The sequence below is a fragment of the Spermophilus citellus genome, assembly GCF_964194105.1.
Source record: "Spermophilus citellus genome assembly, chromosome: 17".
NCBI lineage: Eukaryota > Metazoa > Chordata > Mammalia > Rodentia > Sciuridae > Spermophilus > Spermophilus citellus.
The window spans coordinates 40,530,264-40,546,199 of record NC_138199.1 but is presented as its reverse complement, the minus strand read 5'-3'; the positions used below and the strand labels follow the sequence as shown (position 1 = coordinate 40,546,199).

At 32.5% G+C, this 15,936-nt stretch overlaps 1 protein-coding gene across 1 annotated transcript in view; it reads left to right on the top strand.

Annotated features, from left to right (window-relative positions):
• BRIP1 (BRCA1 interacting DNA helicase 1) overlaps positions 1-15,936 on the top strand; it is a 151,587-nt gene that overhangs the window by 62,962 nt on the left and 72,689 nt on the right. The window contains exons 11-14 of the mRNA XM_081272560.1: positions 460-614; positions 3,884-4,049; positions 4,161-4,301; positions 8,284-8,445. Coding sequence (XP_081128686.1) covers positions 460-614; positions 3,884-4,049; positions 4,161-4,301; positions 8,284-8,445 — 624 coding nt within the window. The remainder of the gene's footprint in view (positions 1-459; positions 615-3,883; positions 4,050-4,160; positions 4,302-8,283; positions 8,446-15,936) is intronic.

Sequence of the window (15,936 nt, the reverse complement as noted above, 5' to 3'; positions counted from 1 at the left end):
TAATTGCTCTACCACTAAGCTGTAAGTCCAGCCCTAGCATATGTTTTGTTTTTAGCATGTATTATTTCTATGAGTCAATTAAGTTTTGTTTATATAGAGTCATATTATTCTTAACATCAGATTTATTTCCTAGAAATAATTCAGATGTTTAGTGCAAATATCAATTTTTGAAGGCCATTAGAGGAACAATTTACTGCCTTTTAATTTAGTTTATTACTTCTGAAGGGCACTAAATAGTACTCTAATTATCTGAGGAAGTATTGAACTTCTGAAATGCATAATTTATTATTAGAGTATCTTTGACTCTGAGGAGTATTTGGTTAATATGAGTATCCAAATTAGCACTGTGTATTAATAATGTTAAACCTAAAATTTTAAAACATGTTTCATTATACTTTATGGAAGTTTCTCTCTTCACCCTGTCCCATTCTTCAAGAGAAATATGATAATTTCTTACAGGAGCATTTTTCTACTGTTCTTCAAAAAGAAGAAAAACTCCCACCAGTTCATGGTAAAGAGGTGGCAAGAGAAGTACCTATTCTTAGTGCTTCAACTCAAATAATGCTCAAAGGACTTTTTATGGTGCTTGACTATCTGTTTAGGCAAAACAGCAGGTAAGTGAAGATATCTCTTCTGTACTTTTCGTCTTAAAAATATTGACCTAATTCCTTATTGGATACCAGTATGTGTTTAACATATTAGGTAAAATAGTGGTACAGTTATTATGATGTATTTGCTCTTTACTTATTGGCACAGACTCAGATTAATTGATCAAAAAAGATCAACCCAGCTGGGTGTGCTGGCTCACATCTATATCCGACTCAGGAGGCTGAGGCAGGAGAATCATAAGTTTGAGACCAGCCTTAGCAATATAGTGAGACCCTAAGCAATTAAATGAGACCCTATTTCAAAAAATTAAAAGGGCTTGGAAATGTAACTCAGTGATAAAGTATTTCTTGGTTCAATCTCCAGAACCCCTCCCTAAAAAAATATTTTTTTAAAATGAATATTGAAATGATTAAATAAATGTTAATTAATTCATCTTTCAGTTTATGGTCCTCCAGTGTTAAACTTCAACACATTTTCTTTTAAGTATAACTTGCATATGCATTTACCAGTGTCAGAGTCTCTTTCCTATATTGTAGAAAACTTTCCTTTATGAATTGTGGAAAATAAAATACAGCTAATTCATCCTACCTTGTCAAGTTATAGTACTACTTGCTTCCAGCATTTTTTAAAGTGTTTTTTTTAATTGTGGCAAAATAAACATAACATTTACCATCAAAATCATTTTTAAGTATACGATTGAATGCCCTAAGATTTTTCACAATTTACAGTCATCACCACCATCCATTTCCAGTAATTTTTCATCATTCCAAACAGGAATTCTGTACTCATGAAACAACAACACTCTAGATTCCTTTCCTGAATTTCCAGGTAATTGTACTTTCAACTTATGAATTTGCTCTTTGTAGGTTTCCCATATAAGAGCAGTACTACAATATTTGTCTTTGTATCTGGCTTATTTCATTTCACTTAGTATAATGTTTTCAGGGTTTATCCTTGTAGAGGCATATATCAAAACTTCATTCCTTTTAATGACTGAATAATATTCCATTGTATGTATATTACCATATTTTCCTAATTCATTTTTATGTTATTGGACATTTGGGTTTTTTCTCTTTTGCCTATTGTGAATAATGCTATTATGAATATTGGTGTACAGTATCTATTTGAGTCCTGCTTTCAGTTCTTCTTGGTGAATTATTTACCTTGCAGTAGAATTTGCAAGATAATATGATAATCCTACATTAAAGGAACTGCCATAGTGTTTTTTTTTTTAACATTTTTATTCATTGTTGATGAATTTTTAAATTTTATTTATTTATTGTTATGTGGTGCTAAGAATCAAACCTGGTGCCTCACACATGCTAGGCAAGCGCTCTACCACTGAGCTACAACCCCAGCCCTGCCATAGTATTTTCCATAGCATCATCTTACATTCTGATTAGTAATGCACAGTGGTTCTCATTTCTCTACATTCTTGCTAATGTTTACTGTTTTGCACTTTTTGTATAATAGTCATCCTAATGGGCCAGGCATGGTGGCACACACCTGTAATCCCAGTGTCTCCAGAGGCTGAGGCAGGAAGATTTCATCAGCCCTGGCAATTTAGCAAGACCCTGTGTCAAAAATTAGAAGGACTGGGAGTGTAGCTTGGTAGTCAAGATCCTGTGGGCTCACTCTTTAATTACTACCATACACACACCATCTTAATGGATATTAAAAGATATATGGTTACTCAATGATATTTCCTTGTGGTTTTAATTTGTATTTCCTTAACGACTAGAGATGTTGAGAATCTTTTCATGTTCTTATTGGTCACTTGTGTATCTTCTGTAGAGAATATCTATTTATGTCTTTTGCCCATTTTTAATTGTTCACTGTTTATTATGGAGTTGTAATAGTTCTTTGTATACTCTGGATATTAGTCCTGTATCATATATATATATACAGTTATTTTCTCCTATCCTCTGTGTTGTTTTTTTCAACGTCTTGTTAGTGTTCTTTGAGCAGAAAATATTTTTTTAAATCTACCTATCTATTTTTTCTTCTGTTGCCTTTCTCTTAGTGTCACATGTAGGAAGTTATAATCTGATATCACGAAGCTTTTCCCTTTGCTTTCTTCTAGAGATTTGTATTTAGGGCTCCTGGCATTTTTATAAAATTTTCTCTACTTATTGCAACCCTGACTTAAACTTTGACATCAATCTTTCTAGGAGTGAATTAGCAGTGAATTATTGAAATGAGGACATTTTGTTCTGTTTAAGCCTAGGGCATTTTATAGACTTATTGTAAGAGGTTATAAACTGGATGGAATCATATATCTTTTGCTTCAGAACCTTCATTAAAAGAAGATGAAGACAACCCAGATTTTAAAGGGACTTAAAAACTATGTGCTTAATATTTTTTAAACTTTGAATAAAAATTATTTTCTCATGTAATTTAAAAGTTTAACCTGCCTTTTAGTTTATTTATCTATAATACTGTTTTGGTTTGTAACAAATTATGTAGTAGAGAGTATAAAGAACTCTGACTTGAGGTAGGAGGCCTGAATTTTAATTCTAGTTCTGCCATGATTTATGTAATATTTAAGAATGGAATTGAGAAATGTGTGTTGAGGGAAGGAGAGATGATTTCTAATATTTCCCAAAAGCATTGGTAGATTCTGATCTGATGCCTTAATTTACATCAGAATTATTGAAGTTAGCTTAGTTCATGTGGAGAGAATGTTGTCTTTGAGGGGGAAGCCAGCTCTCTCATTTGAGTCTTTCTTTCTTTCTAGGTTTCTTTTTTTTGGGTGGTGGTACTAGGGATTGAATACAGTGCTTTTTAGTATGCTAGGCAAGCTCTCTTCCACAGAACTACATACATCCTGGGTCTTTTTTTTTTTTTTTTTTTGGGATACCAGGGATTGAAGTCGGAGGCATTCAACCACAGCGCCACACCCCCAGCCCTATTTTGTATTTTACTTAGAGACAGTGTCTCACTGAGTTGCTGTTGCTGAGGCTGGCTTTGAACTCAGGATCCTCCTATCTCAGTCTCCTGAGCCTCTGGGATAACAGGTATGCACCATTGCACCTGGCCCAGGTCCTTATTTTAAATTTTATTTTGAGATGGCCTCACTAAGTTGCCCAGGCTGGCCTTAAACTTGCTGACGTCCTCCTGTTTCCACATCTCAAACTTCTGGAATTACTAGGATGAGCCAACACACCCTGCACAATTCAGTTTTAATATAATCATCAGTTTTTGTAGTGCAATATAGCTGGGTCATTGTATGTTATAATGTTTTGTCATTTAATTAGCATTTGTTTGCATTCAGATTTGCAGATGATTATAAAATTGCTATTCAGCAGACTTATTCCTGGACAAATCAGATTGATATTTCAGATAAAAATGGATTCTTTGCTCCACCAAAAAATAAGAAACGTTCACGACAGAAAATTGCAGTTCGTGTGCTAAACTTTTGGTGCTTAAATCCAGCTGTGGTAAGCTTGTGTTGTAAATGAAATTTTTCTCTTCTTAGTAAATGCCAACAATTAAATGAATGTGTTCAACTCTTTTAAAGAAGATTTTATATATCTAATGTCTTCTTTTAGGCCTTTTCAGATATTAATGGCAAAGTTCGGACAATTGTTTTGACATCTGGTACATTGTCACCAATGAAATCCTTTTCATCAGAGCTTGGTGTTACATTTGCTATCCAACTAGAGGCTAATCATGTCATTAATAACTCACAGGTTAGTTTTTTTTTTTTTTAAGGCTCACAGTATTTTCAACCTCAGTGTAATTCCAAATTAGAAGGCAACTGAATTGCCAAAAAACAAGCCCTGACAGGAAATTCACATTTAAGCTTTATAATAAAAGAAAACCTGTTAATAAAAGGAAATACTAATTACTAGTATTCCCTTAGTTCATTAATTTTGAATGTAAAGGCTGTATTACAAATTATTCATTTAAATAACTTTTTGTTTTTCTATCAAATCTAAAAACAAGATTATTTGGACTTTGTTATTGTAGGAACTACAGTAAATTACTTTTGTGTTTTCTTTTCCATTAGATTATGGTGTATCTTTACTCTTCTTTTTATGTCTCTCTTTTTCTTCTATACCTAGATTAATACCTGGCTTTTAGCAAGTGTTAGGTATATGTTTGAATAACAGAAATGAACTAGAAATACTCATATAAGTCCTATGATTTAGTATTTTAATTTATTATAACAATATCTGTTTTAAAATTTTTTCTTAGAAATGTTTGAATTGTCATTTTGTTATTATTCCATATACTCCTTTTTATGAAGTGGTTAGTTATATGCTTAATACCATCTGTGTGCCTAATAGAATTCTAGTTTTTTATAAAACTGTGTACACTGATTTATATGTAGTAAAGTTTTGGTTCTTGCTATTACTTGGAAGCAACTATTGACATTTAGTAGTTGGGAGCCTAGAATGATAAGCTATCATTCCCTGAGAATTTGCTTTCTAAATCCCAAACGTTCCTGTTGAGAAACATTACAATAAACAGTAATGATGTTAAGAATACAGGTTCCACATTTCAATATACCTTCCCTAGAGGCACAAATAAATATAGGAAGTTATATTTTCTTATAACAGTGTTATTGTAGAATTTAATTAATTATGTTCTCAGCTGGTTGCACATGCCTATAATCCCAGCTACACAATAATTCCCCCAACACACGAAGTTTTCAATCTATTGCACAAAAGTCCATTTAACCTGTTATATCACTGAATTATAATAATAATAATTCTCAGTGTGCAGCTTATTCTGTCATACTATAATAATATCTGCCAACTTAAAAATAGTTATTTATGCCAGGCACAGTGAAGCATGCCAATTAGTGAGGTCCTCAGCAACTCAGTGAGACCATCTCAAAACAAAAAGGGCTGGGGATTTCACTCAGTGGTTAAGTACCTCTGGGTTAAATCTCTGGTACCAAAAATCCCCACAGTTTTTAATTCTAATTATGGTAAAATATACAACAAAAATTTATCCTCTTTTACTCATTTATTTATTTTTATTTTTTATTTTTTTGGTACCAGGGATCGAACCCACAGGCACTTAACCATTGAGCTACATCCAGCCCTTTTTATTTTTTATTTTGAAACAGAGTCTAACTAAGTTGCTGAGGTTGGCTTGAGATCTTCCTGAGTCAGTCTCCTAAACTGCTGAGAGTACAGGCCTGCACCACCTTGTCCAGATGTTTTGTTTTGTTTATACCGAGGATTGAACCCAGAGCCTCACACATGCTAGGCAAGTGCTCTACCACTGAGCTACATAATCAGATGTTTTCTTAAATTTTATTTTGAGACAAGGTCTCGCTAAGTTGCCCAGGCTGACCTTAAACTTGCAATCCTCCTGTCTCAGCCTCCTAAACAGCTGATATCGCAGGTGTGCATTGCCATGCTTGGCTATCTTAACCATTTTTCAGTGTCCAACTTAGTCTTGTTAAGTATATTCACTTACATGTACAACCAGTCTAAGAACTTTTCATCTTGCAAAACCAAATGCCTACTCTCATTAAACACTTTGTATTTCCTCTTCCCCACCAGACCCTGGTAATCATCATTCTACTTTCTGTTTCTATGACTTTGGTTACTCTAGATATTTTATATCTGTGGAACATAAGGTGTTTATCTTTTTGTGACTGACTTATTTTACTTGGCATAATATTGTAAAGGATGTCTATTGTTAGATATTGTCTTCAAAGTTCATCTATTTTAGAGCATGTTTCAGAATTTTCTTTTGAAGGCTGAATAGTAGTTTATTTTATGTACTTGCCATATCTTATATATCTTATCCATTCATTCATTGGCTCCCTCAACTTTTTATTTTGAAAAATTATAAATTTCACAAAAGTTGAAATATAGTATTGATATGGTAAGTATCTTTCTATTATTCACCTAGATTCATCAAATTGTTAGCATTTTGTAATATTTGCTTCCCTGTCTTTCTCTTTCCCTCCGTGTATGCCTACACTTTGGTAGATAAGTAATGTGTAGATAAATATTGGAAGATATAAATATTGCACATTTTAGTTAAATTATTTTTTTATTAAAAAATTTTTTTTTTAGTTTTAGATGTACACATTCCTTCATTTTATTTATTTATTTTTATGTGGTGCTGGGGATTGAACCCAGTGTCTCACATGTGGGAGGCAAGCTCTCTGCCACTGAGCCACAACCCCAGCCCTTAGTTAAATTATTTAAATGTAATTTGTAGACATCATGACACTTTGCCCTTAAAAGTTACATGTTTCGGGCTGGTGATATAGCTCAGTTGGTAGAGTGAGTGCTTGCCTTGCATGCACAAGGCCCTGGGTTCAACCCCCAGTACCACACACACACACACACACACACAAAAAAAAAAAAAAAAAAGTTGCATGTGTCTTCTAAGAGTAAACATGTTATCTCACATAGTCAAAATACTGTGATAATACACAAGTAAATTTAATATTGATACAATAAAGTCAGTATTCATATTCTCTAATTATTTCCAATTTTTTTCCAATATTATTAACAATTTTTTTACAATTGTTCATATTTATTTTTAATCCAGAGTCCAATTAAGTATTCTATGTTACATTTAGTTTTCATATCTCTTTAGTCTCTACTACAATAGTTCTCTTGCCTTTTTTTTTTTTTTAATGTTTTTCAAGATATTTCTAAAGATTTAAGTGTCCAGTTGTCTGAGGCATATCTTCTGATCTGGATTTGTCTTAATGTTTACTCATAAGTTTATGATTGAGCAAGAATACTGTGTAGGTTAACATTGCTATTTCCCCTTGCTTCATATCAAGAGATAAATAATATCAGTTTGTCTTAATACTTGTTGATTTGGTTAAAGTGGTACCCATAAGATCTACCTTGTAAAATGTATCTCAATCTCATATAATTTCAAAATACAGGATATTTTATTTTTCAGCAATCTCTATTATTATGTTGTCTTTAGATTCTTAATACAGTTTGTTCTTTCTTCCAGTTAAAATAACCAGACTAAAGCTAGATCTATGAATGTAGATGACTTGCAAATAAATGTAAAATTTGGTGGGTCTGCTTTTCTATGTCTGAGTATCTTTGAATACCAGTGAATTTGTGAAAATAGTTCCTGTTAAGATTTAGACTTACCTATGGCAAATCATACCAGCTTTCGCTACCAGTATTTTGGAATTATCTTACTCTGTTGATATATAGACCTAATTTATTAATTTTATGTGTTCACTTATTTAACCACAAATACTTGTTATATGCTTAATTTTTAGAAAGGTATTGAAAAAGTAGAGATAAGTGAGACATTTTTTGCTTTCAAATAATTTCCTTTCTAAGAGAATTGAGTGATCTAAGCCTATATGTTTGACAGTTTTTTCTTATTTCCTTCATCATTGTTTTCTTTTGTTTTGACTTAATTTTTTGTACTCACACATTGTGATTTCCTTCTCTTCTTATCCTGTGTATATTTTTTAGATTTTCTTTGTGGTTATCTGTGGGGATTACAGATATTATCCTAAAGTTTTAATCTGATTTGAATTGACATCAACATAATCATATGCAACTAAAGACAATAGAGAAAACTCCCAACAATTTTAAAATAAATTTCTGCAAAATTTGTTGCTTGATCTTCTTTTTATATATGTAAATAGTTCCACCCAAGTACTGATTTTCTTGCCTCAAGCATAACTCTAATATTTAAGTATTTGCATTCTAGGTTTGGGTTGGTACCATTGGTTCAGGCCCTAAGGGTCGGACTCTCTGTGCTACCTTCCAGCATACCGAAACATTTGAGTTCCAGGATGAAGTGGGAGCACTTTTGTTATCTGTATGCCAGACTGTGAGCCACGGAATTTTGTGTTTTTTACCATCATATAAGGTAAGAGAATATTATTGTTTCCTTTGCCTCTGAAAAGATCAGGTAGGATTACCATGATAAACTTCCTAGAGTGAGAAGTGACAAGGTAATAATTATAGTTTTCTGAAATCGTGTATTATTTTATATACTTATTAAGATACTTCTTGATTGTTCTATCATGATTTACTTAAAAGTCTAAGAGAATAAAAGTCTGTAAGTAATGTTATATAAGTACTACTTTTGTGTATATGATTTTTATTTTTAGAGGCAAGTTGGTATTTTCATTATTGGAAAGAAGTATTCTTTTTCATTTTCACAAATTGACTTTTAAATGTTTCATTCACATTCAGATTTCTTTGTTGCCCATTATTTTGCTTCTTGTATCTGGCCAGAAGAGACTTTTTTCTTGTTTTTAGAGTCACTCTGATTTTTAATTATTTTGTTTTAGTTAAATTGAAATTATATGGTATATTTTGGTCCTCTCACTATGCAAAGTATTGAAGCCACATATAATTGCCAAAATAATATCACATTTTATTAAAATCTAAGTCAACCTTTATTGTAGAGATGTGGCATTTGTTCTTTTTCAAGATTGTTTTGACTATGTTGAGTTTTTTGAGATTCCGTGTGCATTTAAGGATAAATTTTGCTTTGTGTATTATTATCATCCTAAAAAAAGTAAGTCTTCTAATTCATGAGCATAGAATGTCTTTCCTTTGAATTATGTCTTAATTTCTTTTAGTAGTGTTTAGGTTTTTAGTGAACAGTCTTTGACTTCTCTGGTTAAGTTTATCCCCAAGTATTTTGTTCTTTATTATGCTGTTGTAAATGAAATTGTTTTCTTAATTTACTTTTCTGTTGTTTAGTACTAGTGTATAAAAAAAGCAACTATTTTTCTGTGGTTATCTTGTATTCTATAAATTTGCCGAATATTCATTTCCTTTAAGAGGGATGTTTGGGTGTAATCTTTAGGGTTTTCTTATTATATAAGATCATGTTCTCTATGAACAGAGATAATTTTACTGTTTCCTTTCTAATTTGTATGCCTTATATTTCTTTTTTATGTCTGGCTAGAACTTCCACTACTATCTTGAAGTGGCATAAACTGATATTGATGTTGAGTTCCTTATAGGTATGGGGAAAGATTTCTGCATTTCATCATTAAGTGTGATGTTACCATTTATATAGACTAACTCTTTCCTTCTTCCAGCCCTCCTTCCGTCCCTTCTTTTCTTTTGGCAGTGCCAGAGATTGAAACCTAGTTCTCATACAGCTAGGCAGGCACTCTACTACTGAGCTGCATCCCCAGCCTTCCTTTTCTCTTTTAACCTTCAAGTCTTAGATCTAATATGAATCTCTTAGAGTCAATTTATTTGGATCATGGATTTTTAAATTTTTTAATTGTTAGTATCAGCATTTTGATTGGAGAATTTAATACATTTATACATAAAACAATTACAGATAACAAAAGACTTCTGCCATTTTTCTTTTGATCTTATCTGTACATTATAGGTTTTCCCCCACTACTTTCTCTATCAACACTTCTCTTTCATTTAATGTTTTTTTCTAGTGACACATTAGCATTTCCTTCTCATTTTATTTTATATATATTCTATAGATAGTTATTTGTGATTACCATGGGGCTTATAGATATTAACCATATATATATATATATATATATATATATATATATGCATATTAACCTAAAGTTATAATAATCTGATTTGAATTGATACCCACCTGATTTCAACTATATAGACTCCTAAACTGCTCCCCCTACCTTTATGTTATTGATGTTGCAGATTTCATCTGTGCCTAGTGACAAATTTATAATTTTTATGTATTTGTCTTTTAAATCCTATAGAAAAACAAAAAAATGGAGTTATAAGCCAAAATTATAATAATACTGAATTTATATTTGCCAGTACTTATATTTACTGCTGATCTTTGTTTATTTCTAATGATGGAAGTTACTGTTTAGAGTCCTTTGATTCATTTTGTTTTAATGGAATTCCAACATATGTGTTTCTTTTATTTTATCTTGTGGTATTGGGGAGTGAACCCAGGGCCTTGTGCATGCTAGAGAAGTGCTTTACCACTTAGCCTCACTCCCAACCCTTACAGTCCTTTGATTCTGAAATGAAGGATTCCTTTTAGTATTTCTTGTAGGGCAGGTTTAATAGAATGAATTCCCTCAGCTTTTATTTGTCTGGATATGTTGTCATAATTTCTCTTTCATGTTCAAAGGATAATTCTGACAGTTATGTGTGTGTGTGTATCTTGAGAGTACTGGATTGAACCTTCCCTAGCTCTTTTGGCTGCCCACATTTCTGAGGAGAGCCTGACTGATGATGTTATTGAAGATCCTTTTGATGTGATAATTCTTTGCTCTTGCTTCTTTCAAGAATCAGGCTTTTACTTTGGCTTTATACAGTTTAATCATGTCTCATGGTTTGGGATGCTTTGGGTTTACCCTCCTTTGAGTTTATTGAGCCTCTTTACATGTAGACTTGTGCCTTTCATTAAATTGGGGGAATTTTCAACCATTTTTTTCTGAAATATTTTGAATTGAGTAAAAATGGAAATACAAAGTATACTTTGTGCAATGCAACACAAGTTGTGGTTATGGACACTTGTAGTCTTTAATGCTTATTAGAAAAAAAGAAATCTTTAAAAAATCATAACCTATACCTCTACCCTAGTAATCCAGAGAAAAGGAAATGGAAAATTAGTATTAAGTAGAGGGAAGGAAATAAAATAAAAGTGAAAATCAAGTAGAAAACTAAAAAATAATAGAAACAAATCAATGAAACCAACAGTTGTCCTCACTATGAAAATATATTAATAAAATTAATAAGATCTAGCAAGCAAGACAAGATAAAAAGAAGACAAATTACTGATAACAGAAATTAAGAAGGAACATCATTATAGAGTCCATTGACATTACAAAGATAATAAAGGGATACTCAACAGCTTATGTCAAGCATTTAAACAATTTATATGTAATAAATTCCCTGGAAGAAACATATTATAAAAAATTGGCTCAAGAACATATACATTGAGGGCTGGGAATGTGGCTCAAGCGGTGGCACGCACGCCTGGCATGCGCGGCGCGCTGGGTTCAATCCTCAGCACCACATAAAAATAAAATAAAGATGTTGTGTCCACCGAAGACTAGAAGAATAAATATTAAAAATTCAAAAAAAGAACATATACATTGAACATGTACACTGCACAAGTTGAACTATTAATTAAAATCTTTCAGCAAAGGAAAGTGTAGGCTCAATTGCTCTGATTGGTGAATTCTACCATGAAAAAGTATCATTTCTACTCAAAACTCAGAAAATGGAGGAGGAGGAGGAGGAACTCCTACATCATCACACAAGCATTATTACTCTGATACCAAAACCAAATAAGAATATTACAAGGAAACAATTGGAAAAAACCAATATGAGTTGGATGGGCACAGTAATGCATACCTTTAATCCCAGAAACTCCAGAAGGTGAGGCAGGAGGATCAAAAGTTCAAAGTCAGCTTAGGTAACTAAGTGATACCCTTGTCTCAAAACAAAAATAGAATATAATGAAAAGTGTGTCTGGGGGGCGAGGTGCTCTGGGGATGTTGCTCAGTTGTAAAGTGCCTATGGCTTTAATACTCAGTACCACCCAAAAGAAACAGGAAGAAACCAATGTGAGTTCAAAAATTGCTACCCCCAAATTAGTAAATCTGATCTATTAATATATTAGAGGTTAATACATCATGACCCAGGAGGATTTATTCCAGGAAATCAGTCAGTTTTATTTTCAAAAGTCAATCAGTGTAACTCACCAAATCAACAGGATAAAGGAGAAAACCCACATATCATCTCAAAAACTTGATAAGGCGTTTTATGTAATTTAACACCTGTTCATGATATAAATTCTTAGTAAACAAAGAGCAACCTGATTAAAGGCATTTATGAAAAACCACAGTTAACATCCTACTTAATGTTGAAAGACTAAATGCTTTTTTCCTTGCTCTTAGGTATAAGATACAGATGTCTGTGTTCCCTACTTTTGTACTATATTCAGTTCAGTAAGATAGAAAAATAATTAAAATATATAAAGATTGAAGAGAAGTAAAATTGTCTCTCTTCAGTCATCATGATTGTATACTTAGAAAATTCTAAGGAGTATATAAGAACCTATTATAGAAATGAATTACAGTAGATGGGGTAGAGCGAGGAGATGGGAGGGGAGGGGGGGATAGTAGAGGATAGGCAAGAGAGCAGAATACAACAGTCACTACTATGGCAATATGTAAAAACGTGGATGTGTAACCGATGTGATTCTGCAATCTGTATACGGGGTAAAAATGGGAGTTCATAACCCACTTGAATCAAATGTATGAAATATGATATGTCAAGAGCTTTGTAATGTTTTGAACAACCAATTAAAAAAAAAACCTATTACAGTTAATACCTGAGTACAGCAAGCTCTCAATTTATAAGGAGGTGAATCAGTATTCACAGATTATATGTATATAATAGTAATAAACAATTGGGAAGTGAAATAAAAATAACACTAGTTAGACGAGCCTGTAAAGCATGAAATGATGAAATGTGTCCATGATATGCATGATCTGAATACCAAAATGTACAAAATACTGATGAAATATTTCAAAGTACACATGTAAGCCTAGGTGAATGTAGAGAAATGTGTTCATAGGTTAGAAGTCTCTATATTATTAAGGTATCTACTCTCCTGAAATTGGTTTATCTATTCATGATGATTTGGGCAAATATTCCATTAGGCTTTTTTGTTTTAAAGAAACTGACATTTTAATTCTGTAATTCAAACAAAAATGCATAGATTATAAAAGACATTTAGGAAAATAAATGAGAAAAGAATAGAAGGATTTAAATACCTAGTTTCAACAGAAGGCACAGTAAATCAAGACAGTTGGGTATCAGCCTAAGGATTGTCATATACAACTTTGCAACAAAATATAGTCCAAACTTCTATCTATGATCAAGTGGCTTTTGACAGACATGAAAAGGTAATTTTATGGCACATTGTGAGAAACACATTCACCTTTCCAAGCCCAAAGAATGGATTAAGAGACACAGGAACAACAAAAAGTAAGGCTTTACTTGAATGATGGTCTTGCAGGATGGTGGTCAGATTGTGTATAACCAGTGTTTTATCTCTTAGAGTGCAAGATCCCCCCAGTTCCTCATTGGCTGAGTACTGTGGGGTGCATAGCACATCACCTAGGTTTTTCTGTCCCTGTTGGGTTTTTTAAAGAAATATACCTTTAGTTTTCCCATCTCCTTTTGTTGTCTTGAGGTGGGAAAGTTCCCTTGGATTGAGTGCCTTTTGTCACATACACACTTGGGCCTCTTCCTTCTTACCTTCTGTTTGTCAAGGGGCTGTGAATTTTTTTTTTTTTTAAGAGAGAGAGAGAGAGAGAGAGAATTTTTTAATATTTATTTTTTGTTAGTTATTGGCGGACACAACATCTTTGTATGTGGTGCTGAGGATCGAACCCAGGCCACACATATGCCAGGCGAGCCCTCTATCGCTTGAGCCACATCCCCAGCCCCAAGAGGCTGTGAATTTTTGTGCTCTTGTGTTAACTGCTTGTAACTTTTTATTCTGCTCTCCTCTCCAGCTCTTTAATTTTACATTTAAAACTAAATACTGTGTTCTGAAAATGGACCACTGGACTTTCTGTTTCTAACAAAATGCAGTGGCACTCTGAGGTATTAGGAATTCAGGCTCTACCATACAAATTTTGGGAGACAATTCAGCCCACAACAGGGCACAAAGAACTTTTTCAGATATTGTAAATATCTTGTTTTTTGATTATGGTGGGAGTTTTTAAAGTGTATTTGTCAAAATTCATTAGCTTAAAATGAGTGCATTTTTGTATGTAAAATATACCTCAATAAAGTTACCTTTTTAAACAGTAAAATGTTAATCCAAATAAAATTTGCATTGCTAATATGATTTAAAGTTCGCTAAAATATGTTTATCTGGAAAGGATATAAGATCTTCCCACACAGGAATATGATGTATCTCTGTACTTTGTAATGTTTTATATCCTCAGTAAAATGAAATAGTTAAACCACAGTGCCTTTATCACTTTCCTTTTGACAGAAGTACATAAATATCCATTTATTCTGCCTTTCCTTAGATTATCTGGTGTTTCAACACAAAAAAATTTTAATTTTGACATGAAAATCTGTATGTTTGAATATAGTACAAATCCAATTCTAAAATGAATGTTTAGAATTGTTTGCAAATTTGTATGCTTTGAGTTTTCAGGTAAACCAATCTGTTTACATTCCCAACAATCTCCTGCTTATCCTTTATGAAGTCTAGAATGTTTCATAATGTAGACACAAGAAGCAGGCAGTTCAGCTGAAGCAAATTATTAGCTATTCTAAATATTAAACACCATTTCATAGTGGTGGCATAACTGCCACAATTAATAAAGTGTTGTTGTCTTGTGTACACATAATTTAGAGTTCTAAAACATATCTGATTATGATAACATTGTAAATAACTCTCAAAGAAAGGTCAATAACTCACTGATGAAGAATAACACTAAAATTTGTGGGCATTAGCATTTTTCTTTTTATTGGATACTTTGTCTTTCATGAGACATATATTGAATGAATCATCTGAGTCACAGGCCTTACTGCCTCTTATTGCAGACAGGTTGGCAACATGAACAGTAATGGTTTATATCAGTCATGTTTAAAAGCGTCTTCTATTTCTAACAATTTTTATTTCCGATACTCATAGTTTTTTTTTTTTTGCTAACATTGTTAGCAAATTGCCATAAGTATGTATATAGTGTGTTATTAATAATATTTGAAGTGAAAGTTGTCACAAATATAGACATTACTCATTAATTAGAAGCAGAATTTCATTATTTTCTGTTTCATTTTAAAATCTTTAAATATCTTTCTGTATAATTTCTTTCTGGCTAATAATTTGCTTTAGCTAAAGTGCCTGTTTCTTGTTGTCTACATTATGAAACATTCTAGACTTTATAAAGGATAAGCAGGAGATTGTTGGGAATATAACATATTGATTTACCTGAAAACTAAAAAGCATGTAGGCAATTCTCAACATTCATTTTTGAATTGGATTTGTACTACATTCAAACATACAGGTTTTAAATATATATGCTTCTGAATGTATCTTCACCTTGTTTTCTAACAATTAAAATAAATCCTATAAATGACACATCATGAGTAAGGGACTGTATTGGTCAGGGTTTTCTAGAGAAATGAACTGAGAGAGTCAGAAAGATAAAGACAGAAAGTTGTGATAATAGAGGCTGAGAAGTCTCATAGCTTGCCATCTGCAAGCTGGAGACCAGGAAATCTCATGGTCTAGTTCAAAGGCCTTAGAGCTAATGATTCTAGTGTGAATCTGAAGTTCTGAGAACTAGAAACACCCAGGGCAGGAGAGGTCAGTGTCCAAGTGTAAGCTACAGGGAAAGAAAATTCAACCATT